This window comes from Piliocolobus tephrosceles, chromosome 6, assembly GCF_002776525.5.
Source record: "Piliocolobus tephrosceles isolate RC106 chromosome 6, ASM277652v3, whole genome shotgun sequence".
Classification (NCBI taxonomy): domain Eukaryota; kingdom Metazoa; phylum Chordata; class Mammalia; order Primates; family Cercopithecidae; genus Piliocolobus; species Piliocolobus tephrosceles.
In genome coordinates this window covers 143311471-143337854 of record NC_045439.1, presented here as the reverse complement: position 1 = coordinate 143337854, position 26384 = coordinate 143311471, and the positions used below count along the sequence as shown (strand labels likewise).

The window sequence follows — 26384 nt, the reverse complement described above, 5'->3', positions numbered from 1 at the left end:
GGCGCGGGGCAGGGGTGGGCGAGGCGCGAGTTGGGGAGCGCCTGCGCCCCCCGGGGTGACCAGGCTGGCGACCGAGACACCTACAGGCCTCCGCCAACGCCGTGACACTGCCGGGAGCAGGCTGAGAAAACCAGGTGGGAACTCGGAGTTCCCGGGCCTCGGCCGAGCAGGGTCCCGACCCCATCTCCAACCCCCTCAGCCTGGGGATGCAGTGAGGAGCCCGAGCAGCGAGGCTGCGGCGAGGGTGAAGTTGTCCCCACGGGGAAGGCGCCCCGAATGGGGCCAGCCGTGGCTGTGCCTGTTGTCCACGGGCAGCCAGGCCCTTCCATCTGCGCTGCCCGCCAAGCCAGAGTCCCTCAGACTTCTCGCAGGCAGCCGCCGCACATCAAAGGAGCTGTTTATTTGGCTTTCTGAAAAGAAGGGCGAGTGAACAAAGGAGAGCTGGGGGCTATGGGGGGGAGGCGGGCAGAAGAAGGGGTGAAGAAAAGGGGACATCCTCAGTTACGAGCAAATTTTTAAAGGTCGGAGGCAACTTTAGGAGCCACCATTTTATCAGTCCTAAATCTTTTGAAGTGAAAACATTAAAGTGACAAAGTGATTCTGTTTGTTTTATATTATCTAATTGGGCTGCTTTGCAGACCTAATGAGATTAGAGGGAGGAATCGTTCGCCGCCGCTGCAGAATAAACTGATACATTACTACCAGCCACAGGTTTTGAAGATTGTACAGCCTGTCTTATTTTCTTTTGTTGTTATTCCTCTGTCTTCACTCTTTCCTCCTCCCGCCAAATAATTATTTGCTAGTAGATAGTGGGAAAAAAAAGAGGAGGAAAAAAACTCTAGCAGCCCAGGACTATAATATATATCTATTTATTATATGTCTTTCGGTTAATTCCTGATCTGAGGAGCGCTGTTTTTCACTCCCATGCGAAAGTCACCAGCGGGTAGGGCCTGATTGCTACTTTTCATGCATAGTTTTAGACACAAGAGGGCATTGTGACGTCGCGCCCAGAGGCACCCAGTCGTAGGCCGAGTCCCGCAGCCCCACGTGGGGGCCCCGCGCTCCCATTGGCCAGCGCCGGAAGAAGCTGCCACATTATTTTGTTACTTTTCAGTCCCTATTTGGAACTGCTCTCGCGGCAGTTCAGACCTCGTGCTCGTCCCCCTCGCCTGTCTGTGTGTGGTATCCGTAGGTCCGGGGCACTTTTTTTTGGGGTGTGTGTGTGTGTGCGCGCGTGTGTGTGTTGGGTGTGTGTGTTTTGGGGGTTTGCCGGGGCGCGCAGAGGAGAGCCGGGCAGAGGGGAAGGAAGGAAGCCGCAGAGCTCCCCGGTCTCGGGCTGCGTCTCCCTTCCAGCGCTCTCCAGCTTGTGCGCTCGGAGGCGGCAGCGGCGGTGGCGCCGAGCGCTCCCCCTGGGACGCGGCGCTCGAGCTGGGAGCAGCGAGAACCCTTTGCGGAGGCTTCCCGTACCCGCTGGAGTTAGGATGCCAGGGCGTTTGATTTGCACCTACTGAGCCCGGAGTTCCTCCCCGGCCCTGGGAAGGGCTTGCAGCAGCGGCGGCGGCGGCGGCGGCAGCGTCAGTAGCAGACGGAACAGCAGGCTCTCCTCTCCGAGGGGGGGCGTCGAAGCGCCCGCGCCGGGCTCCCGCCCTCACCCTCCGGCGCTCCTGCGGCCCCAAGCCACCACCTCGTAGCCCGCCTCCTTCCTCTTCTCGCAGCAAGCCCCAGGCCCGGCCGCCTCTAGGATCGGACCCGCGCGTCTCGGATGCTTGGGGCTGCCCCGGCGCGCCCCCCTACAGGCGCGACGCGCTGAGTGACCCAGAGGGGGCCCGAGCTCGCCCCAGGAGGGGCCCCTGGCCTCGGGACCCCGCGCCGGACCTGCCGGGGTGCCGACGATGTCCGCGCAGTCCCAGGCACTGACGCGCTCGACGCAGCCCAGGGAGGGCGGCCGGCCGCTGCCCGCCGAGCCCTAGGCGCACAAAGCCCGCGCCCGCCGCCCGGCCCCGGCGCCCGCCGACGACTTTGCCGCCTGCTCCGCGGCTCTTTGTCTCCACTTGGGGCGGGCGCCCGACTCTGGGATTTCGCTGCGAGAACGAGCTGGGGGGGCCGGGGGCGAGCTCTCGGTTTCCCGGCCGCCCCCCGCTCGGGCTCGGCTCCCCCCTCCCCCGCACCTCCCCGGCCCGGGCTCTCGGCGCTTCCACGCTCTCGGAATCACGACCCCTCCCTGCCATGTATCCGCAGGGCAGACATCCGGTGAGTAATTGCAACTCGGTTTATTTAAGCATCTATCATGGCAGGGTAAACGAGGCAGTTTATCTGGCACCTCCATTTTGCTTGTTGCTACCTTTATGGTGTGTGTTTGTGCGTGTGCTCTCACACAAAGGGGATGCGGCCGGGGGGCGCCGTTGAGAGAGGAGGTTAATTCCGCGCGAGTGGCGCGGGGGGCTGCCTGTGTTCCAGGGGGAGCTGTTCACGCGGTCCCCGGCCCAGCTCTTAAGTCTCCCAACTCGCCCGGCTTGTCTCCCGCCCCCGCCTTACTGGGGAGAGGGAGGCCCTTGGTGAAAGGCATGGGAGCCCCGCTGCCGACGGGGAGAGATGGGGCGCCCCCCCTCCTCCCTGTCGGAGAGCTGAGAAACTTGCTGGGAAGGTTCTGGGCTGAGGGTGGCCTCTCAGGTTGGGCGCCGTCGGGGAGGGGCCGGGGCCGCGGCCGCTCTGAGAGCCGTCTCATGCCCCCGCCCCCTCCCCTGTCTTGTGTTCGCGGGCTCCAGGCTCCCCATCAACCCGGGCAGCCGGGATTTAAATTCACGGTGGCTGAGTCTTGTGACAGGATCAAAGACGAATTCCAGTTCCTGCAAGCTCAGTATCACAGGTAAGGCCGGTGGGGGCCGCCCCGGGGCTGGCGGGGAGGGGCAGCCCCTGCGCGGCTCCTGCCATCCCCCGCGGGGACGGAGGGGGCTCCTGACCCAGGGGCGTCGGGGCAGCCCGGGCCTCCGCCTTTTGTTTCCCCTTTCCGAGCGCGCCGCCTTAACCCTTTATTGCCCGCAGCCGCCCGGCTCCCAGCGCCGCCTGTGGGGTCCCCGAATGAGGGTCTAGGTCGCGGCGAGCGGATTCACTCCGGGTTCTGGGTGTGGGAAGCCAGCGTCAGGGTCCTGCTCCCCTGCGGCCGTGAGAAGTCCTCTGACTGGGCCGCGGGAAGTTTCGAATTGTTTCACATCCCCCTCCCCACGGCGGGGACCCGAATCCCCTCGCGTCCCCTGGCTGTGGGATAAGAGGGCGCCCCCGGGGGGTGTCAGGGAAGTGGAAAAGTGGCTCCAGAGGCCCTTGGGTCGGGGCCTCAGAGGAGGCTGCCCAGGCGCCAGGCCTGAGCCGGCTTCTTCTGCCCTCGCAGCCTCAAAGTGGAGTACGACAAGCTGGCAAACGAGAAGACGGAGATGCAGCGCCATTACGTGATGGTGAGATGCGGCAGTGGGCCTGGGGGGCAGTGGGGGCGCTGACCCCGGCCGGGGGCGCGGCGTGTATCTGGGGAGATGAGCGCCAGGTCCCCACCACCCCCAGCCGCAGGGCGGCCTTAGTAGAGGGTATAATCTGGTCTTGCCCTCCCCTTCCCCAGCTTCCATTGCCGGGGCCACTTGGAGGAGGAGGGTGAGTGAGGGGAGGGACAGAAAGAGAAACCCCGATTCCAGGCCGGCGACTTCTGTATTATCTTTGTGTGCCTTTAATTTGTGTTTTGAAAGTTGCCCAGGGGCCGATTGCCATTGCCCTATCTTGGCTAGTAAGACAGGATTGGACCAGCCCATGTGAAATTAGGGTTGCTAAAAATCTCTCTTAGTGACCTCCTGGGAGTGTTTAGAAACTTTTCTGCTTTGCAGCTGGGATCTAGCCAGAGTGGGACCGAAGCTCTCCTTCCCCAGGATGTTGTGAGGAGTGGAGAGGCCTTATAAAGCCCTCTGCTTTCACTCCCCTCCTCAGGGATCCCCCAGCTGGGTATCTTGTCCACGCTGGGGCAGTAGGCAGACTGTCTTCCTTTTGCCCAGTGTCCGTTTCAGCAAGTTTTAATCTTCATTTGTGAGAGGGCACGGCTGCCTGCACTGCTTTCCACATAAGAGGCCTTCGACACAGTGCTAAATAACTCTCAGAGGACAAGAGGGTCCCAGTGTACACACGATTCCCTGTTGAACCTGAACCTTGTATAAACAGGATATAGGGCACATGTGGTGCTTGTGGGAGGGAGGACCCAGCTCCCCCTTACTACCACATATATAACGTTCTGTTGAGATGAGAGGAACACTCGCCCTTGTCAGCTCTTAAACCGCTCTGTAAGCTGGCTTTGGGGTTTGATTTAAACTTCTTTAGCAAATGTATCGTAAAAGTATGACTTGGCCAAAACCTTTCCAAGAAAAAACTGATTTTCAAAAATGATCAGATTTCTGTGTTGTCTGTTAATAGCCATTCTTTTTACTTTTAGTACTATGAGATGTCCTATGGCTTGAACATTGAAATGCACAAGCAGGTAAGTGCTTTTCTCTTCTGAAAAATATATTTCATTTTTTAAAAACTTACATATGTGGATGTCTTATGTTCTCTCTTGTTTGAAAATGAGCCTGGTTCTTCTGTTCCTCCCCCTTCTCCTTGAAGAGTGAATGGATCAAGTCCTTGAAATGCAAGGTCTGAGGCTTTGCTGATTTTTTTTTTAGACACGTTGAGCTTTTAGCATTCGAGCTTGTGTAATTAGTCCTGGTCTTGGATCCTGGTGGAGGATAAAGGACCAAAGGGAAAGTTGTACCTCCAGGATCTGCTTTACAAACTCCTGAAAGCCCAGAGGTGGCTGGCTGCTTTTATCTGTTTTAATGTAGAATTCTCAAGAGGAAATACAGGAGGTTTTTTTTTTCTTTCTCTCTCTTTTTTTTTTTTTTCCTTTTTGCAAAAATGTGATGTTCTGCGTTGATAAGATTAAACTTCAAGAGCCTTAAAAGCCAGGCCGAGCTGTCGAAATTTAAGGGAATGAAGCTGCTAACTGCTTAAAAATATAAAGCCATAATGAAATATAACTTTAATGCCTTGCATTGACAAGGTGGCTTTTTCATCTCTGTCTTGATTTGAAGGCAGCTGAATTCCCATTTTACAGAGAAGGAAGCTGAAGCTCCTGGATGAAGTAACTTGCCCAGGGGCAGCCTAGCCAGGACTTTTGAGATGGCTGGGGGTTGAGCTCAGCTTTGAAATCCTGAAGTCAAACCAGTTTAGCTAGTGTGGTGTCGTTTGATGGATATGTAAACTACCTGGTATTGTCACTCTTCTAATAACAGTATACCTCAAACCGAGCAAATACAAACACCCTTTATCTCAGTGCATATCAGTAACTAGTCCCGGTGCTAGGCTGGGCTGTGGGAGAGGCCTGTTTGTGTATTTGTGTTCTGAGGAAAGGCTGCCTATAATTTGGCTTGGCCAACGATTAGAGTTGACTTGGCATGTATAAATGGAGCAGGCAGGCCGGTTGTTCTTTTTAACAATTGGTGTTCATGAAATCTCAGAAGACTGTTGACTCATTCTAGCCTTTGGTGACCGTGACTTGAATGGATTTTCTGCTGTAAATTAACAGTCGTTTACAAGGTTTCAATTTTGTTCTTTAAGGAGGCAGGACCCAGGGCAGGTGAGAAGGGCAGGTGACCCTGGAAAGTGGGCAGATTCCTACCCACTCGAGTGGCTTCCTGTAGAGCCTTTGGGATCTGTAGTTTCCTTTCCCCTCCTGGAGGGAACCCCAGTGTTGAGTGAAGGGAAGCCAGAAAGGGGCCTGAGTTTATTGAGCAATGTGTGGGAAGCCAACTTGTGGCTTCCTGAGGGATTAGTTAGTCCCTTAGGAAGGCACATGAAGGCTACCATGTTTTTACTTCTTGACACACAGAAATAATAAACAGACAGGGCTTTATATGTAAAGATATTTCTCCTCAGGAAAATAGAATCAAGACAGGTTCTGCAACTGGAACGGGCCGGGTCCCGGAAGAATGCTTGAAATGGAACTGGGGTCCCAGGTGTTTCAAGGACCTTGGGGTGTATGCAGGGTGCCACTTCCTCCCTTTGTCTACCCCCCTCTTTTTTTTTTCTCAACGCTTAATATCTTGGGTGTGTTTAAAGAAGGTAATTGCACCCAGGTTTAAAATTTATAGCAGCAGTTATTGTAAGAGCTTGGTAATTAAGGTGTAATGTCTCGTTGCATGTTGAGGTCTGCATGGGTGGTGTTCCGCATGTCTGTGAATGGATGGTGCTTTGGCACTAAGAATCCACCTTGGCTCGCAGCAGATCTGTTCTGTGAGTCCTGGGGATGCTGTGAACGCAGGAAGAGTTAAATATCTTAACGCATTTGGTGGTGAGGTTTATATAAAGAGCAGCTGTGTACATCTGGGATTTCTGGCCATTCCCCAAACAAGGTTCTTAAGGGGAGAATGCCTGGGGTTTGGCTACGTTGTCTCATTTAATCCTCTCGACTGCCAGTGGTGGATAGAGGGATTCTTTGCCCTCTTTTTATAGGTGAGGAAACTGAGGCTTCAGGGAGGCCAGGAAGTCAGAGCTGGGACTCAAATCCAGCCCTCTGGCTTTCCCACTGGGCACTTTACCTTGCTTGCCACTCACCTTTGCCCTCTAGCCTGAGTTCCCAGCCTGAACATGTGTGCTCTGAATGCAGTGGCTTCTCAAGCTTATGGCAGTCTCTGAGTTGGGTGAAATCACCCTGTGGCTGTGGAGGAACAAAGAGGCAAGGAGGTGAAGAAACCTGTGCCATGAAATGCAACCCTAACCTAATGGAGTTGGCCACTCCCTAGGTTTGCAAGGGTTCTGGAGAAGAAAGCCCTGCCACTAATTGTAGTGTGGGTCTTGGGTGCATTTGGCGAATGGTGGTTAGGCCTGAGCAAACAAGTTTATCAGCTGACCTGTTTAGCGGTTGACTGGTGTTTTATCTGCACACACAATCAAGTGACTGGAGTGCTTGAATTATTCATGCAGTGTCCTGCCCTCTAGACTTGACTGTTCGTGTGATTACATCTGCCTGGAACAAACAGGCTGGATTCTTCATCTGTAAGCTGGGGTGGGGGTGGGGACTGTCTGTACTTTTATATAATAGATGATCTACAGAGCTAGCACCTTGGGAAGTGTGGCAGTCCTCAGCCTGCGCGCGCATACGCTCACACGCACTCCACCATCACCACCACATATTTTTTTTAAAAACTCTCCTTTGCTGGCTCTATGGGAAATGCCAATTAGCTGGGAACCTCGAGTCCTGCCAGATGGGCCCGGGTATTGACAGAGGGCAGCTGATGAGGTGCGTCCAGCCCATTTTTATTTTACTGAGAGGTTAAACTCACTGTGGCTGGCTCCTTCTCTGGCTGTTTCTCTGTCTCTCTCTTTTTCCAAGCTGTCAAAATCCCAGAGAAGTAATAAATGGTTTCTCCTCCTACTCTTTTGCCTCCCTCCCTAATTACGGTAAAGCAAAGATTACAGAATCACAGGCCTGGCCCGGGACTTCAAGAGGTCACCCACCTCCACCAGGCCCCCTGCTTCCAGGCCAAGTGTCGAGGGTGGTTCAGAGAGGCTGGGGAGGCAGTGATGACTGACTGGCTCATCAGTTGCCATCTTGTTTGTGCAGAGGCTTTCCAGTGTCAGCCACAAATAACAAAGCCAGCTTAGAACCGGGGCCCCAGAGCGACTGCCATGTGTTGGATTTGAGGCACTGACGCTCTGAGAAGCTGGGTCAGGTAGCCTTTTCACCCACTGTTGGTGAGCACTGATGTTTTTGAAAGTGGACTTGAGCCATTTTGATTTTGGGGCAGTGTTGTGCCAACACAATACAGTCACCTATTTTTTCTGTAAACTGAACAACCTTTCCTGTAAGTTTCTCTTTGAATCCTGGAACTGGAAGAGCCCTTTGGGTTCTCATGCAAACTTTTCAAGTTACAGATGAGGAAACGGAGGCCCAGAGAAGGGAAGCTGATGTATCCAGTCATACAGTCCCACGTTAGTGGTAAAGCTGCTACCGCTGCTTCCCTTCCAGCCCGGGACTCTTCTCTGTCAGACTCAAGAAATGAAGAGTGCTCCTTTTCTAATGTACTCTGTCTTTAATTACTATTGCTTCTTTCTGCGTTATTATCCAAACAGGCTAAGGCTACAAACCCGGCCCCACCAGAGTCCAAAGTGCCCCATTTCGGGTTGTATAATCATATCGCCGAACCCTTATTGTCCACAGTCCTGTTTTGAATTGCCAGCTATTTGCACAACTAATGATTTGATGTGTGTAATAATAATACATAATGCATAACTAGCAATCCCAGAGGAAAGATTCATTGACAGAGAAGGGAGGTACAACCTGTGAACTTTTTACCCTAGCCATGGGGTGCCATAAACACAGAGCTGAGGTGGGAAATGGAAAATCCCCATTTGTCACTCCCCTCCCCTCCCCGCTCTGGATCTTCTCATCTAAAGGATAAGGGGCTCGGCTGGAGGATCTTGAGGCACACAGAGGTTCTGTGACCACGGTGAAGGTGCAAGGTACAGGTGGCCAGAGGGAGCTACCAGGCAATGAGGTTACAGAAGACTCTGCCAAGGAGTTGAGCCTGTCTTGGTAGGAGAATGTGGGACCACTTGCAAAGTAGAAGGGGTCAAAGGTCCTTAGACTAGGGAAGTGCCTATTTGTGTGGCATCTGAATTGAACTGTGAAATTTTTTTTTTCTTTTTTGCCAGAGTGCTAGCATCCAAGAACCTCCCTATGCCCTGGTATCCATCTGACTTTTCCTGCCATATTGATCTTCCCTGGAACAGACTGTAATCACGAGTCTTCTCACTGAGGGGGTGCCTGCCTCGTTCAGCTTTGGGGTCTGGGGGCTCCAAGCTCCCTGCACGCTGTCTAGCTAGAGGGAGGCTGCCCAACCCCTCAAGACTGCCTTTGGACCCCTTTTCTCTAGTTGCCAGTGGGAGTGGTAGAGTGGGGGTTTCAGTGCTTTTGGGGTCTTTTCCTTCTTGTGCATTTGTCATTGAAATGACCCTGGGAGATGAGCAAATGGCCCCTTGTCCTTACTTTACAAACCAAGGGGTGGGAACCTGGCTCCTAATTCAGGACTCATTCTCTGAACTCTTTTGGACCAGGAGCCCATGGCGGACGGCAGAGTTCTTCCTTTGCTTGAACTCCTCCTTCCCACCTTGCGGAGGAAGGCTCTAGGCTGTTTGTCTCCATTTTGTGGAAGGAGGAGTCCCTCAAGGAATAAATCTCCCTTTGCTTTCTCCGTGGGAGAAAGTCCTTCTATCTCATTGTACAAAACACTGGGACACCAGGGGCAAAAAGGTGACAAAGACCTAACCTCGGCAGTGTTTTCCCCTGTGATCTGGCACTCATTCCTCATCTCATTTTTGTAGGTATGAAAGAAGCCCCTCTGCTGAGGTCTCTATAGCACTTAGTATGTAATAGGTGCTCAGTAGACATCTTGGTTTTTCTTCAAAATTTACTCAGGTTATCTGAGAATAGAGTTGCGATTCCCTGAACCCTGAGTAGGAAGTGGGGATTTTAGCTGTGGGCTGGCCGCCCGCTCTGCAGGCTTCCTCCTATGGCCCGGCATCCAGTTTCTTCATCAGTGAAATGGGGGGGTTGGATTCATTCCCAAAGCGGTTATTAGGGGCCTGGGATGTGCTGGGTGTGGGCAGAGGTTGGTTACACAGCCGAATAAGACACCATTCCCTCTGCGGGGGAGTTGGATGTCTAAATAAGTAATTGCAATGCAGTGAGGTAAGTGCTAGTGTGGCCCGAGTGTCACAGGAGGAGCACCCAGCACAGCACAGCTTATTCTTCCTGGGAGGGGAGAGTGGGGTGAGAGCGGACTTCACTGAGGGCTTTACTTGAGGCGAGTCTTAAAGGGAGGGTTTATGAGGCCGAAGTCGGCAGCGGAGGCCCCTCCAGGGTGGCAACAGCTCGCGGCAAGGCAGTGAGATATGTTCTGGAAGCCACGCGTCTTTGGAATGATGTGGGGCGGGGACTGCACTTGGGAAGTGAGGTGAGGTGGTGACATTTTGCAGCAGAGTGATCTCCAAGGCCCCTCTGCCCTTGCAGTCACGGCTCCCAACTCCGTGGCTCCCTCCATCCCTGCATGGCTGGCTCTCCAGGGCTGGCCTGAGTCCATCTGCCGCGGGGTGGGGGCGGGGGCCCGCTCTGGGCCGTCTGTGGCCTGCCCTGCCTGCTTTCCTACCGTAATGCGCTGCTTTGAACTTTATTCCCCAAAGTGGCATTGTCTCCTTTCTCATATTGGTAATTCTGTAATGACTGGTTATGACCCGCCCCCTCCCCCATATTTAATTCTCATCAGCCCAGCTCTCCACTTTGCTATTAATGATAGCAGCCAGCAAAATAGCTTTCAACATGCCATTGACAGTCTGGTTTAAGAGAGCACTTGAAGTAGTGCTAGACAGCTGAAAGCACCCATAATTGTGTACCAGAGTGAGAACTGCGTGCTCGAGGGCCTTGTTTTTATATGCTTAAAGGGACAATATCTTGTTTTCAACAAATGCTCTCTGAGACGCACAGCCAAGATACTTTCTTCCTTTTTTTCCTTTCTTCTTTTGACTTTCTTTTCTCTTTGAAAATACATAGTTTAAAAAAATTCTTCATAAAATAATTGTTCCCTTCAACTTGGGGTTAAGGAGAAACTTAAGGAAGGGGGAAATGTCCTGCCGCCATGTAAGCGGGGAATATTTGGTGGGTTTGTTGTTTTGAAGCATCGTCCTTTGCAGGCAGCAAACTATGGGTCAGCCTTGCCCTACTGAGAGTCCTTAGGACCTTGCTTTTCTCGAGGTAATGGGGGAGTCTGAATTCACATCAGCATTGATTTTGAATTCTTTTGTTTGCTAAGGATGTTGCGCAATCGGTGGGCTGTGGAGCTGTCACTGTGAATGTTGAGGCAGAGGCCACCTTCTGGGGGAGGGCTGGAGGAGAGGGGTCACCTTGTTGGAGAGTCAGGGTAGGACTGTTAAGGAATTAGATTCTAGGAGGCTGTTAACTGCAGAGTTGACGGCCCAAGAGGCCCATCTGGAAATCAACAGGGTGGGTAGGACAAGGACTTGTATTCTTAAGTAGAGGTTTGTACCAGGCTTGGAGGGTTAACCAAGGGGCCCGTCTAGTCCACCCCGAAGATTTTATCTGAGAACAAATACCTTTCTCCCCTTCACACCAGCCAACTTCATTATTGCTTTGAAGATGCAGTCCTTTGGAAGAGGTTCCCTTTGCCTCTCTGTCGCCAAAGCCTCCCATTGCCACTGTGTCCTGTGAAGGGAGAAGAGAGAAGCAAGTTCCCATCTGTGGGGCCTGAGAGGCCAGAGAAACCCTGTTGGGGCCTGGAGTCCATGTCGTCCTGTTCTCTCTCAGGCTGGCTGCTGTTGGTAAAGGGTAGGAGCATGGATGGGCTTGGCTGGTGTGTCTTAGGTGGTTCCTTCCATCACCGTGTGAATGATAGGATCCAGTGTTCTGGCCGCTGCCACCACCAAACAATCCCAGGGGAAGTACTTTCCTGAGTACAAACTGTTTGAAAAATTTGATCTTCCAGGTATTATAGATTATAATGATGTGGCCCCTTCGAATTTCTGTAGCACTTGATTGCAAAGCAGATTTGGCATTTTCATCTTAGCAGCTAAAATAATGGGTATTTGGGTCCAGGACAGACAGACATAGGATAAAAGCATCAGAGCATACCCTGAAAGCTTGGAGTGTGAAGATGACCTGTGTACTAGAGGGCTATGTTGTCAAATTGGAGTGGGGGAGGTGAGGCCTGTGCTGTGACAGAACTGTGAGTTCCATGAGGGACAGGACCATTTTGTATTTTTCACTAAGAGCCCTGAACCCTGAGCAGTGCTTGGCCCATACTGGATATACAGTGTGCATTTTGTGGGGACTTGAGGAGGGAAGGTAATATTCCAGCTTAGGGTTCTCTCCTACCCTGAAGAGTGTTATGGACTCTTTGGGAAGGACAGAAGCTTTCTTAGTTTTCTGACAGAGGCCTGTGGGCTGCAAACGTTGTGATTATAGAAAGAGTTGTAAAGGTGTCATGAATCTTTATTTAAACGTGTCTTTAATGTATCTTAGGCATCTTTTTCTTTTCATCTCACACTATGAACAGTTTAAGTGCAAAAGGGGAAGAAGGCAGGTGGGGTGGGAAGAGAGAACTGGGAGGGAGAGATGACAAAGCGGAGATGGGGAAGAGACAAGTGCTGAGTGGGTGAATTGGTAAACTCGGCTTGCCATGCCTTGGCTGTTTGGGCATGGAGTTCCAAGTGTTGTGTGTGGCCTGATCTCATGAGCCTTTTAAGTCTGACTATTGTTCGCAGCTCTTCAACTGCTATTTTTGTTTGTTAATTTTGAATGAAAACTACCGCAGGCCAATAGAAGTTGCTTTTTCGTTTGCACTGAAGGCTGACGCTTTCTTCAAATGGAGACTCAAATGCAGAAGAGCTCTTCCCACTAGTGTTTTAGCACTGAGTACCAAATGCAATTTGGGTACAGGAGAGGGCTCTCTCTTCCTGGTCAGCCATGAAGACTCGAGGTTTAGACTCCTACATCACCCAGCCAGCTATATGAACAAAAGGTTGGAGGAGGCGGCCCTTCACCCACTCCCCAAGTCTTTCCCTTGGGCTAGCCTTCGACAGGTCTTTGCTGAGTTTGGATCTGAAACTGATTCATTCTGATAATACTGGCAGGGGCATGCTTTGCGATTTCTGCTGGGGAAAATGAGAAGAGGAAGGCAGTTCAGTGCGGACTACTGGACAAGGGATGGGAGTCTGTTCTAGCTCTCTGGTGGGGGTGGGGTACAAGAACTTCTATTAACCTTCCTGGCCTCTGTCCAGGGAGAAGTAGGACACTCAGAGGGCTCAGAAGCAGCAGGTGATGCCAGATGGTGTGGAATGAGGGTCTAACTGGTTGGGTGGGATAGAGGAAGGAGGAGCAGGGGAGATAGAGGAAGTGAGCCTGTTGGTACTGATTGGTCAATAGGTCTTTAGCTGATCCTTAAACCCTTACCTGCCTGTTTTCCTAGAAGGAGGCCCCTTCCTCTGATCTCCATCTCCAGTGAAGAAAGCTAAAGTCCAGTTCTTATTTTGCTTTGCCTAACAGCAGAAGCCCTGGGGAAAGACGGGAAGAATTTCCCGTCTACCATCCCTCAATCCCTGGGATCTCATACTTTATCCCAGAGAAACGGGGGATCTCCATGAAGCCAGACTTGAAATGGGGGAGAAGCAGCCTGGTTTAGAGCTCGAAAGACCTGCCGCTCCCCCACAGGGTCTTTCCGCTGTTGGCCTGGTTTCAGCCTCCATGTCACCCAGTCCTTGTGTGTGGCACCCACAGGCCCGGCCTGCAGGAACTTGAGAAGTGTCTAGATAGCCCTTTCTCTTTGCGTCTTGGGTTTTCTCACTGTTCTGTTACCTAGTTTTTCACCTTACTTCTCAAGAGACCCCTACCCAGCTCTTGCTCGCTATCCATTTGCCCAGGGATGTTGGGCAAACTCCCTTCTTAAACTCCCAGGACGCTGAATGCCCATTGGGCATTTTCCAGGCCTACTGGGTGATGGGTGGGGTGTTTCTTGGCCAGTGAATTCCGTTTCTCCCTCAGAAGATCACAGGTTCTTGCCGGGTGATCCTGGAGAGTTACGTGTAGAGCACCAGAAGCTGGGAGATTTGTCTTTATGGCTAAGAGGTTGACTTTGGAGTCAGACAAATGTGGGTTTGAGTCCCAGCTCAATTCCTGTTGGTGTGTGACTTTGAGCAGACTGACCTCTGCGATCTTCAGTTTGCAGTGGAGATAATAATAACACCTGCCTGTTGGGGCAGTGCTGCCCAGGAGAACTTTCTTCAGTGATGGAAATGCTGCGTGTCTGCAGTCTTCAGTAAGGCAGCCACCAGCCACGTGTGGCTCGTAAGCACTTGAAATATGGCTACTGTGACTGAGGAACTGAGTTTGACATTTAATTTTAATTAAATTTAGCTAGCCAGAGGTGGCTGGTGGCTTCATAAATTGTATAGTTACAGTTCTAGGGAGTGCCATGAAGGATGCATATAACCTGCTTAGCACAATACCTCGCACATGGAAAAGCCGAAGCAAGGTGTTCTCACAAAGGAACAGAGTCTCCAAATTGTCAAGACCTCAGACATAGAGGACAAGATCCTTGGTGTTGCATATGTTGTAAGATTTCTCAAAGCCCTTCCCCATATGTGACTTGTTGGCTCTACAGTCCTGCAGCATAGGCACCGTGGGCGCCACGCATCAGATAGCAGCACTGACGGTTAAAGAGGTTGAGTAACTTGCTCATTGCTGCACAGCGGACCAGCGGCCAGTTCAGAACTGGAAACCAGGCCTGCTTCCCTCGTGGACCTCAGTGATCTTTATCCACAGACCATATCAAGATGAGGTCTTCTGTGATCTTCCCACGTGTCACCCCCAGACCACCGTACTGTAGGCATCGATTCCAGTGCTAGGAAGAAACCAGATGAACCCTTGAAGAATTCAGTAAAACCTGAGTGTCAGCCACATGTGGATCGGGGATTCCCAGCCTGGGTGCAGTTTACATTTGGGGCTGGATACTTTTTTGTGGTGAGGTTGTCCTCTGTGTTTAGGATGTTTCACAGCATTTCTAATCTCTTCCCACTAGTTGTCTTTATCAGTGCCCCAGTTGTGACATCCAGAAATGTCCGTAGGCATTGCCAGAATCCCTTGGGGAAACAATTACTATTGGTTGAGAGGCCTTGATATAGAGGGAAGAAGTCTGGCTCTGACCTGGGAGATCCGCTTACCACCTGGTCTTCCTGTGTGGCCTTCCTGTGTGACAGCTTCTTGCCCACTCTGAGCCTCATTTGCCTCCTCTGTAAAATGAGAGGTCAAATGGTGTGACTTGGGAGGAGGTCAGTTTGAGAAGGGGCTTATCATGTAAAATAAGTTTCTAAATGACTGATCTTGATTTTCATAGCCTAAGAAATGCCATCACTCCTGCCTTCCTTATTTGGAGAAAGAAGACCCTCTCTTTTTATTTTAATTTATGGAAGAGGTATGCTCTTTGGTTGTGAATAAGATGGTAGGTAGGTAGAATGGGGCTCTGTCTCTGCCTACAGTCAGTCCTCTTCCCCTCACCTTAGTCTTCCTCATGCCACTTGGGTTTCCCAAAGAGTCCATGCCCTTAAAAAATGCTAGCCAGCATTTCGTTTGTAGTGCTGACCTGATGTGAGGAGACCCCCAAAATTTAATGAGCTGTCTCTGCAAGGGTAATGTGACTTTTACAGCCTGTTGAGGGGCAAGGGGAGATTTGCATAATGTTCCAAGGGGGATTAGGTGGCTGGGGGTTGCCATGGCAACCCCACAGGGATGAATTGAGAATTTTTCCTCCTGGCAGGAGTTGGCCAATGGAGTCTGGGAAGGTGGGGGAGGGGGCAGGGGGTTATCTGAGGGGAGGGAGAGAGGGAAGGGTGGGGGTGGTGTGCCTGGGATGAATGGGTAGTATTGGGGGAAGGTGTAATCTGAAAAAGCACTCCCTGTTCTGTCTGTACAAGCGAGCTCTTTGAGCGTCATCTCCCCCCACAAGTAGGGGTGGGAGGCAAGCAGAGTTTGGTGTTTGGGAACCAAGAAATTAAAGTGAACAAATATTTAAAGATTATTGGATCTTGTTAACAGGAAGCCCGGTAGATGGAAACTGAGAGTCTGAGGAATGAAACTCTTAGAGTCCCAAAGCCGGGAGGAACTTGAGCTGTCATATGGGCCCTGTGGTGTCTGCCTCCAAGTCTCTGTTGGGTCTCCATGGAATGCTCCCAAGGGCAGGGCACTCACACAGCACCTAATTCATTTTTGAGAGCTCCGATGATTACACTGGACTCAGATCGGCTTTCTTTATTCAGTGGAAACTGAGGCCCAAGTGCAGGGTGGATCTGGGCTAGGAACACAGGACTCTAGACTGTATGTTGCCACATCTTTCCGGGATTGGGTTGCCTGGATGCGTGCTCACTCAGCCTCACTATCCCCAGTTCCCTCACACTGTAGACCCCTGGAAGAAAAGGGGAGGTGGGATTCCTTTCAGGGAAGTGTGCAGAAGGGTGGTCCCAACCCCAGCAACCCCAGAGTCCCTTGCCATTGGTTGGTCCTAGCTGGGGAAGAGTGAGTGTGTTTCCTTCTCCCTGCCCTGGATCCTCACTGTCGTCCTTACCCGCCTGTGGAGGGCACAGGGGCTGGTGCCCAGAGTGTCCTCACAGGCTAGCCCAGGCCAGCATCCCCGTCCCTCCCTGAGGAGACAGATCCTCAGGGTCACGCTGAGGGGGCTGGGCCTTTCTTGTACCAAGTCCTCCCTGCATAAAGAATTCAGCAGGCTTCCTCGGAGGGCATAAATATTTAATGGCGTTGTAGTTATATATAATTTGATCAATATGTCAGTGCTAAAAGGGCCTTTAAGAAGGCTCACCTATCATTGAGTGATCTGTGATGTGAACCTTCACCAGCCCCTCCAGTAGTGGGAGGGGCTACATTTCCCAAGGCTACCGCATGGATCATTTGTTGACCCTCCTCCCCTTCTTATATTGTAGCACTGCTTCCTCTCAGAGCCCATGGCGTGCATGGAACAGGGCCTGGGAACCCCATCCCAGCTTTTGTTGGCTGTCCCCTGGCCCCCCATGGATTTCTTCCTCTGTTGATAAAACACCCGCTTTTGCTTTATTTCAGTGTTCTCTGAGCTCGGCCTAAGGAGAAACTACCTGGCAAGGAGTATCCTCTTTTAGTCAAATCATTGAGGGGCTATCCGTTTAGTATTGCCTAGGAAATGCAATGGGATATTTTAAGTTAAATGCCCAGACGTGGTGTTCTGAATCTGGGTGATTGGCGCCTGGCTGCTGGGAGGCTGCTGGGAAGGTTGGGGCCAGGGCCACCTCTTTCTGCACAGCCTCCCACCGCAGCCTCTCCCTGCAGCTCTGAGATTTAATTCGAGATGAAGCAGACTGTTTTCAAATCCCAAGAACTCAGGCAGAGAACCAGGTAAAACCTGATTAAAAAATGTAAGAACCTCAGAGCTGACTGAGACGACACCCCTAAACACATGCGTTTTCTAGAGGAGTAACCTGAGGCCCAGAGGCCTGCTGGGATGAAAATCATCACTTCCCCATGGCTTTGCAATGTCATTCACCTTTCAAATGGGCAGGTCCCTTCCTCATCTCATCTTTCACACACATCCACAAACAGTCTCTAGACTCACAGTACCATGCTCTTTGCATGACACTGCCCTGATTTTCCGAAGAAGGAATCCTCATTTCACAAATGTAACTAGATGCCTAGTAGCACGGGATGGCCGGCTTGCCTGTCTAACAGACGTGGAATTACTTCCCACTGAATGCAACAACTTGGAGAACCCTGGCCTGGTTGTCTTAGCCTCACCAACCAGTCTTCCCTTGTGAATCACAGAAACTGCACAGTAGGGGCTTGACACTTAGAAATATGATATCATTGTTCTTGCCTAGAGGCTCTTCCACAGTGAAGCGCAGTTTTGCTGATGGACAAATTTGAATGGCTCGTGCTCTGAAGGCTGGTCCTTGGGACCCAGCCCAGGTCAGCCAGCTGCCCAGCCAGCAGCCAGCATCCATCCACATCTCGAGGTGGCTTGGCTCTTCCCCGCTGGTCCTTTGTAAATTCATGTGATGCTCTGTTTTATGGATCTTTATGGAGGACATTATAAGCTGCACAGCAATTCGGGGACATTTAGTGTTCTAAAACTCTGTAAGTTAGCGCTCCTGGATCTTAATACATTATCTAGTTAATCCCTTCATTTTGCAGACGGCAAAATTAATGCCCAGAGAGGGGAAGTGATTTGCCCCAAGCCACACAACTAAATGTAGACAGAATTGGAGGTAGAAGCCAGCTCATTTCTGCGTGGCACTGGAGCATATACCACATTCTTTAAAGGGGCAGCTTTCTCTTCTCCTTGCCCTTATTTGGCTGAGTTTAAAAGGAATTGTACATTCAGAGTCCACAGGTACACAGGACAGGGCAGTTTAAAACTAACTAGCAGACAGACCCTCTGGTGGAAGTCGCTCTCGACTGTGTGTTGAACACAGTCACCTAAATTAAAAATAAGGGCAAGGACTGGCTGGCTGCTGCAAGCCCAGGAGCAGGAGATTGCTGGGGGGTACAGATCAAGAGCTGGCTCCATCTCCCTTAATTTAGTGTCTTGGGTCAAGGGCCAAGGATAGTCTGAACCAGCAGCAAACGTGAATACTAGACTGTGGTTAGAGAAATAGACTTTTAGAAGGCTCAAGTACCCTCGGTTTACAGCAAGATGTTCAGAGGTCGTGCTTTAATGAGGAGATGATCATGCAAATGGGAGCTACTAAGACGCATGGAACAGATTGCTCTTTGGGAAATTACCCTTGCCCCCCACTATCTTGTTTTCTGTCATTTATTTGCCTAACAATCTCGACAGAGATGCAGGGCAGATGTTACTCCCAGCGCCCGGTTGGTAGTGCAGATTCTGAATGTAGCAGGACCTCTGTCCCCATTTCTCTGAACTGCTTCTCTGTCTGTATCTAGTAGATTAGTTCCTTCTGAGGAACAATGTTTTTCCACCAACAAAGCCGCCTGCTTTGAACCATACTTGAAAAGAAACTTTCAAAGGCGGCACCAGCCTCCCTGAACACCTTTTCCAAAGTGCTTTCCAAAGGGAGCCGTCTTCCCACCTCCCACCACCTCTCAGGTTCGCTTCTGAAGACGGCTTTGTGGGACCGAGATGGAGGGAAGGATGGAGGTCGGCCTCTGGAAACTACAGCTGCCTTATTGATAACAACGGATTGTGCCGAGTTGCCAAAAGGAGTTTTCCAGCGTGTGATCGAGTTCCAGTTTGTGATTTGTGACCTGTCCCAATTGTTGAAGTCACACTTCAACAATTTTTTTTTTCCTTTTTTGGAACTGATTTTTAGAGCTTGTTTGAGTTGGATCCAATGCTGTTTTAACAGCTGTTCTAATCAGAAGTGCTGTCAATTATTAACCTTAATGGTGGCTTTTCTTTCAGAAATATTTCTCTAAACTCTCTTGAAATGTCAAAATTCGGCTTCTTGGTAGGAAGTCATTTAGTGAAGTCACTTAATGGCTGAGCATCAGTTTCCCCATCTGAAAAGTGGAGATGTTGACAAGCGCCTTCTCTGTGGGGTTATTGTGGATGCACACATGGCAAGTTGGGTGGGCGATGTCAGCGGCCATTACTGTTGTTAGGAGGGCTTCTGTTAAGCCAGCTTTTCCTTTCCAGGAACTTCCCCTGCCCCAAGCGCCACCCTCCAAAAAATAAACATGTTTTAAAAATGTTGAGCAAACAGCTTTCCTGTTCATGCTTTGACTCTGCAGAGTACACGCAGCCCATTCTCAGGGTTGGGCAGCCTTTGTAGAGGTGGGGGAGGACCTATCCCTGCTTCTACTTTGTGGGGAGATCCCAAGAGGGCACTAGGAGATGATGGCACAGTGACAGCTGGGAGGGATAGGATGTGCTTGCTTCACACCCCTTTCCCAAGGGAGGGGCTGGGTTTACGTTGGGACAACTTTTACCATGAACCAGGAGGTTCTCCCAACGTTAACCCAGCCCCTCCCCTCTGTCTGCCTCAACCCCACACAGTCCTGTCTTGTGACGTGCCAAAGGCCTTCCTGCCATGCAGAGAGGCCTCTCTTCATGGAACGTGGGCCTCAGGAAAGACAGCCTGAACGCCACTACCCCAGGCTCGTGGAAGGTTCTGTATCTGTGTGGCGTTGTTGTGATAGCCCTCAGTTGACGCTTGTTTGTGGTGCTGGGAGGCAGGAACTACTTTAGAAGGGTGGAGGGGTGAGAATGAGAGAGAACTTGGCCTGAGCCACCCAGCTGTGGTCACCTGGTTGCCCGGATGGCTACATAAATCCTGGGAGATCCCTTGTTCTCATAACCAGAGTGAGCTGGGCTCCAGACCAGCCCTATGGGAAGATCCTGTCTGTGGGAAGCCTTTGGTCACGTGTTTGCTGAAGGGTGTGGGGAAGGGCAAGGTCAGCTACTTTTCTTTTTTGTCAACTCCCTGACCCTGACCCTTGGCCTGTTTGCCAGTGGAAGGAGGCCACAGTCAGAACCTTTTTATAATCACCCTGCCCCCTGCCCTCCCAGAGACTGTGAGAGTTAATAGTTGCTGAGGAGGCCAGAGTGACTGGGGATGTTCTGAACTTGCCCCCCGCCTTCCTGGCCACGGGGAGGGGCAGTGGCCAGAGACCCATCTAGGTGGCTTGTGATTGGCCTGGCTTGGAGGTGCCGCCCCACACCGTTGGTGAAGGGCTTCGGCCACTGGCTACCCACCAGCCAGTTGTATGTCAATACTCCATCCACCACGGCCCCTCCCACGGATGCCGCCCACGCTGGGGCAGGCCCAGATCCACAGCCAGGGGCCACTGCAATATGAAGTCTCAATAAATGTGTAGGTGCCAGTGATACTATTCTTTGGGCCAAACATTTATGGAGCACTTACTGTGTGCCAGGCACTGCTCTATCATTGTTTGAGATAACGGGCCTTGGGCCTGTGAGCTTCCTGAACAGTCAGGTTGGTTTCTTTTGTTTACTTTTGTTTGCTTTTTATTTTTACATATCTTTCTATTCTTATTTGGCACGTGAACTCAAAGGTGAGCGAGCTTGTTACTCTGTGCAGGTTTGGAGTGAGGTGCAGCCTATGCTTGTTTCTAGAACTCTTGCCCTATCCAACCCGGACTTTTTTGCTTCATGCCCCATTCCTACTATCAGTTGATTTAGGCGGGGGAAAAATAAGCAGAGTGAGGAAGGACTCTGTTTGGGAGAGTTCTTCCCACTTAACTAGATTAATAATTTATATAATGATTATTTAGTAATCCTCCCGGGTTCCTTAGAGTATGAATGACGGGTGTCTAGGAGCTGGAGAAGCCAGGGATGCCGTTAAAAGCCCTACAGTGCACAGAACGGCTCTACACAGCAGTGAATTATCTAACCTCAGATGTCAATAGCATGGCGTTTGAGGAACCCTGATGTATGGTGTCCTGGCTAGAGTGCCCCACACATGTGTCAACGTGGAGTCCCAGTGGGTCTGAGCTGGGCAGTTCGGAAGTGGGGGCCGTTGTTGACACAGTTGGCCTGGGATGTGAGTGACAGTCCTTCATAACAGGAATTGTCTCTCCCCAAATGCCAACACTGGTGCCGGCTGGAAAACACTGACTCTGTTCCTGAGGAGCTAGAGTGTTCCAGGCAGAAAGCTGACAGCAGTGACTCCTGATCTTCTCCCCACCAGGATCCCCCACTGTAGCGGACAGGCTCTGTAGGTTGGCGAGCCCTGCCACCATGGCTGGCAGCCCAGCACGCAGGCCTGCAAAAGCCCATAAGGCTCTTTAGTTGATAGTCTGCCTTTCCACAAACCAGAGACGTCCTCTTTAGTGGCCAAGGGTGGAGGAGGTGGAGGGTGTTAGCCCCAGGAATTCTCCCAAAGTCCAGGGTCTATTTAGGCGCCTTCAGATTGTTTTTATTTTAAGTGCACAAGGATTTCTCATCCAGAATCATTTGACATGCAGATACTCACAGATTTTTAAAGGCTGTTGTCATGGTTTTGTCTCTGAAAGATTGCTGTGTGCTGATGAGAGCTTTGAAGCCAGCTTTGGGACCTTAGTCCTGGCGGGCTCAGGATTCAGAATGAGATAAGAAAAGCGATTCTGAGAGTCATCTGTCAGTGGTTCTAGGCCTTTCTATCTGGACTCAGTTAACCCTTATAGCACCACTCTTGATCTGAGATCTAAAGTTTACATAGGATGTTGGTGGAAACTGTTGACTTTCTAAATGCAGTCTTTTCTGGGGTGTTGGGAGATGAGGCAGAGAATTGATCTGCCTTTCTAAGATTGACTTCTGTGTGGGATTAGGGATCTAATGAATTACGTCTCTGAGCAGCTTCTTAGACAAGGCAATGCTGTATCCTAAAAAATGAAGTGTTGGCGGGGTGTGGTGGCTCATGCCTGTAGTCCCAGCACTTTGGGAGGCCAAGGTGGGCAGATCACTTGAGCCCAGGAGTTTGAAACCAGCCTGGACAACATGGCAAAACCCAGTCTCTACAAAAATACAAAAATTAGCTGGGCATGGCGGTGCACCTGTAGTCCCAGATATTTGGGAGGCTGAGGCAGGAGAATCACTTGAGCCCAGGAAGTCGAGGCTGCAGTGAGCCAAAATCGTACCACTGCACACCAGCCTGGGTGACAGTGAGACCGTGTCTCAGTGGGAAAAAAAAAAGGTTTAATGGTAGGATTTTAGGCTGGTAGCATATATATGGGGTATGGATTGATCTTGGTGAGGGAGGGGCTAGTCCCAGGGAACCCTTTGCCACATAGGACCACTTATCAGCTCTCTTCCATTTGTCTCAGAGCTCGTGTCCTATTGGCACTGGGCACCAGTGGGCAGAGCAGTTCCTCTCTCACTAAACTGTGTTTCGCTCTTATAATGGATTTTGCTGGGTTGTTGGGGGTGATTTTTATTTTTATTTCATTTTGCTTTAATTAGGGATTCCATCCAGAGGATGCAAACTATATTCTGATCCACACATATATACCACCTCTGATGGAAATTGGAGCTCCCCAAAATGTAGGCAGCCTGGCTGTGAGGGAGTTGAAAGAGATTTCTTCATGCTGTGGATTTAGCTAGAGCCTCCTGGCAGGAGGCAGACTGAGGGCAGAAAGGATGGAGCCCCATGGAGAGGGGCTGTGGTTTGGGGGGGAGTTTGCATTTCCACTTGTCTGTGACATTTCAGTGACTTAATTTATTTGCCTGAGCTTCATGTGGTCTCCTTGCCTTTGCAGACAGAGATTGCGAAGAGACTGAATACAATTTTAGCACAGATCATGCCTTTCCTGTCACAAGAGGTAAGACCTTCTTTTATTATTTCTTCCTTTTCTTTCCAAATCAGCCCAGTGACTGGTGGGGTCTCACTGGAGCCTGAGCCCCAGCCCCAGCCCCAGCCTCAGCCGCTGTCCATTCATACTGACTGAGCTGACAACCTGGAGATTTCCAGAGCCTTCTCCGGCCAGTAGAAGGCAGGAGTACCTATCAGAGGGACCATTTGCTCCTTCTTCTGATAGAATTGTTTCTCTGCCATTGCCTGAGTCCAGAGATGGGGGTTCTGGCGTGCGACCTAACCATCAGTGGTCAGTGGGTGCCTCTTTCCCATCCAAACTAGCATCCCCAGCCCAAAGGGGACCTCAGTTCCTGGTACAGAATGTCCTTGCTGGGAGCATGACCACCTTCTAAGCCTGCCTTCCAAGGGACCTCCATTTGGGACAGCGGCTGGACCAGTGCGTGATTTGAGATAAATCTTCCAAAGAAGTCCCCTGGTGCCGACCAGACAGATGGGCCGACTTTAGCAGGCTCTGTTTCTGTCCCGATTTCACTCCAGCCAGGGCAGGCCCTGCCCTCTACTCCCACTCGGTGGCTGGGACCATGTCGGCTCCCTCACGGACTCCTGGGTCTCGGACACAGAGTGGTGACCAATAAATGATTGAATTAATATATAAGAATCGGATACGGCAATGCCCTCGGAGCTTGCAGTCCAGTAGGGGAGAAAGCTGTGTATGTGGCTGGTACTACCTCAAGGCCAAAGCGAATTAATGCAACCACTTTTTAAAATAGACTTTATTTTTTTAAGAGCAGTTTTAGGTTCACAGAGATTTCCCATATCCTCCCCAACTATCAGCATCCTCACCAGAGTGGTACATTTGTTGAAACTGATGAATCTACATTGACACATCATCACTCAAAGACCGTGGTTTACGTTAGGGTTTATTTTACCACTTTTTCTTTCTTTATCTGTTTATCTGGAAACATACTTTGTTTTCTCTCTATTTATGGATAAGGTATATGTAGATACACTTTTTCCCCAAATCCTTTGAGTGTAAATTGCAGATATCCTGACAATTCACCACTAAAACTACAACTGCATCTCCTAAAAACAGGGATACCGTCCTTCACGATTACAGTATTGTTACCGTGTTTAGAAAAGTAATAATCATCCTGTAATACCGTCTGATATCCAGCTCATATGCAAATTGCATGGAAAAATTTGTGCGTGTGGTTGACTAATAGCCTTCTTTTGGCATGCGTCTTTATTTTAGAACTTAAAAAGAAGTTTCAATTACAAAACTAATACATGCTCATTGACAAAGGTCTAAAAGAGAAAGGAAAATTGCCTGTCACCCTCCCCGCTGCTTGTGTCGTATGCCTGTTCAGTGGGGCTCCTCTGTCTGCTCTGGGCCTCTCCGAGAGTCCCTGCCAGTGCTGCACAGCCCGTCACCTCCTCTGTCCAGGACAGTGGCTGCATCTAACGCACACCCTCTTCCCTCCAGCACCAGCAGCAGGTGGCGCAGGCAGTGGAACGCGCCAAGCAGGTCACCATGACGGAGCTGAACGCCATCATCGGGGTACGTGGACTCCCCAATCTGCCTCTTACCGTGTGTATAGCCCTTTTATTCCTCTCATTTATCATAACCAGAGATTGACCCTGACCTTAGCTGGCCTCAAAGAATGGCAGTCCCAGGGCTCCGGCTTCTACAAACACCCCAAGGGCTTGGCCCCCTGTGGGGCTGTTTCCCCATTGACTCCCAGTTGCCTCCTAGGCCTCAAACTAAAGGGGAGCCAGGCATGCCTCAAAACCACCTCTTCAGCCATCTGCCTCATCTTCCACTGGGTTTTGGTGTCCTTGCTATTGAGGAGGGTGGGGGCCTAGGGTCACCTTCAAGGCCAGGCCAACTGGCCAGTACCTGGCCACCTCCTCACACTTACCCCGGCACCTGTCTGCCTCCTCCCTGGCAGAAGTCTGCCCTTCTTTGGCCACTGGGATCAGAACAGTCTCTGCTGTACTGTTGATGTGCATCGTGCTGTGGAATTTGGGTTTACGTCTTGCTGTCCCATGTGCGAAGCTGCCTGACTGAGCATTCACCACGTACGCTTGTGAACTCCAACTGGGGAGCCTAGACGAGTTTTCCTGACTTTCTAGAAGTCCCATCTCCCCTTTACACAGGAAGACATACCCAAGAGTGCTCTGTGAGGCCCACTTCCGGACTGGCCCCTTAGTGGAAAGGGGAAACTGGGTCTACCCGGCTTGTATCTTTAATGCATTTCTTAGGTTCAAGTGGCATCTTTCTCCTACTTGCTGCTTTGGTGTGAGGCTAGCGACATTTAAGATAAGCACCTGAGGAAGAAGAGTCTTTTAAGTGTGACTTTGGGCAAGGCTCTTACCCTTGGGGTGTACCTGTCCACCTTTCATCTCTAAAATGAAGGGGGTGGATGGGATCACTGCTTCCCAGTCCACGGAGGAGCTTCTGGACAGTACAGATTCAGGGGCACTTGCACCAGAGGTCTTTTCCATAGGTCTGGTGATGGGACTGGAAATCTGTGTTCCTAGTGATTTCTAAATCATTCTAAAGTATAGTTAGGCTTGGGAAGCAGTAGACTGATTAAAATCTAACATTCTGGGAACCTGGTTGGTCTTCTTTCCTCTTTCTGTTCTTATGGGAAGTCACTATTTCAAGGTGGAATTAAGGCCCCAGAATTTTCCTCTGCTTGATGGGATACATGATAACTCTTGACTTTTCCGCCTGGGGCAGAAACCTGGAGGTCTGTGTTTTAGTCATGGTTGTTCCCCGGTGTGACCTTTGGCAAGTCCCTTCTCTTCCTTGGGCCTCAGTTCCTGTATCTGTAAAGGGAGAATGTACACCGGCTCATCTCTTTGGGCCCTCCGGACTCCTACCAGGAATGCTGGGAGGCTGGAATCGCAGAATGACACTTACGGGCACTGACCCCTCCATCACGCTGTCAGGACCCGTGATGGTTGCAGAGTCCTTTGGTGAAGGCAGCCCAGTGGGTTTGCCCTTCTGGGCTGAGCCCATAGGGACACTTCTCATTGCTGCTTGGGCAGGTGGGGGTTGCAAGCATTGGCCTGGTTTGAATCCTGGCCTACGGTGTGGAATGGGCAGAGAGGAGTTTTAAAACTGGAACGTGAAGAAGTGTTCAGTGCTGGAAGGCAGCACCCCAAGAGGAGAAATCATGATATTTTAATGTTTGAAGTATCGTCAGAGATCATCTAGCCCAGGGATCGTCAACCTTGACACTGTTGAAATTTGGGGCCAGATCATTCTTTGCCATCCTGTGCATTGTGGGATGGTCAGCAGCATCCTTGGCCTGTAGCCACTAGATATCAATAACACCGCCGACACTTGTGACACCCCAAAACATCTCTAGACGTTGCCAAATATTTGTAGGAGGCAAAAAGGCCCCTGGTTAAGAACCTCTGATCTAGCTCAATGCCCTGGATTTACCGAGAGGGGAGGTGATTATGATGTTTAGGAGCAAAGCCAGGCCAGA

General features: G+C 50.9%; 1 protein-coding gene across 18 annotated transcripts in view; it reads left to right on the top strand.

Annotated features, from left to right (window-relative positions):
- The first annotated feature begins 1031 nt into the window (after positions 1 to 1031).
- The window catches only part of TLE3 (TLE family member 3, transcriptional corepressor), a 50365-nt gene continuing 25012 nt past the window's right edge, over positions 1032 to 26384 (top strand). For 10 of the 18 annotated variants that reach the window (XM_023220718.2, XM_023220714.2, XM_023220716.2 and 7 more), the window contains exons 1-6: positions 1032 to 2250; positions 2766 to 2866; positions 3386 to 3449; positions 4463 to 4507; positions 22829 to 22891; positions 24368 to 24442. In XM_023220718.2, the coding sequence (XP_023076486.1) occupies positions 2227 to 2250; positions 2766 to 2866; positions 3386 to 3449; positions 4463 to 4507; positions 22829 to 22891; positions 24368 to 24442 (372 nt within the window). In that variant the 5' untranslated portion in view covers positions 1032 to 2226. Of the gene's footprint in view, positions 2251 to 2746; positions 2867 to 3385; positions 3450 to 4462; positions 4508 to 22828; positions 22892 to 24367; positions 24473 to 26384 lie in introns of those variants that run through there. The other 8 variants (XM_023220702.2, XM_023220711.2, XM_023220707.2 and 5 more) reach the window with 2 other exon arrangements.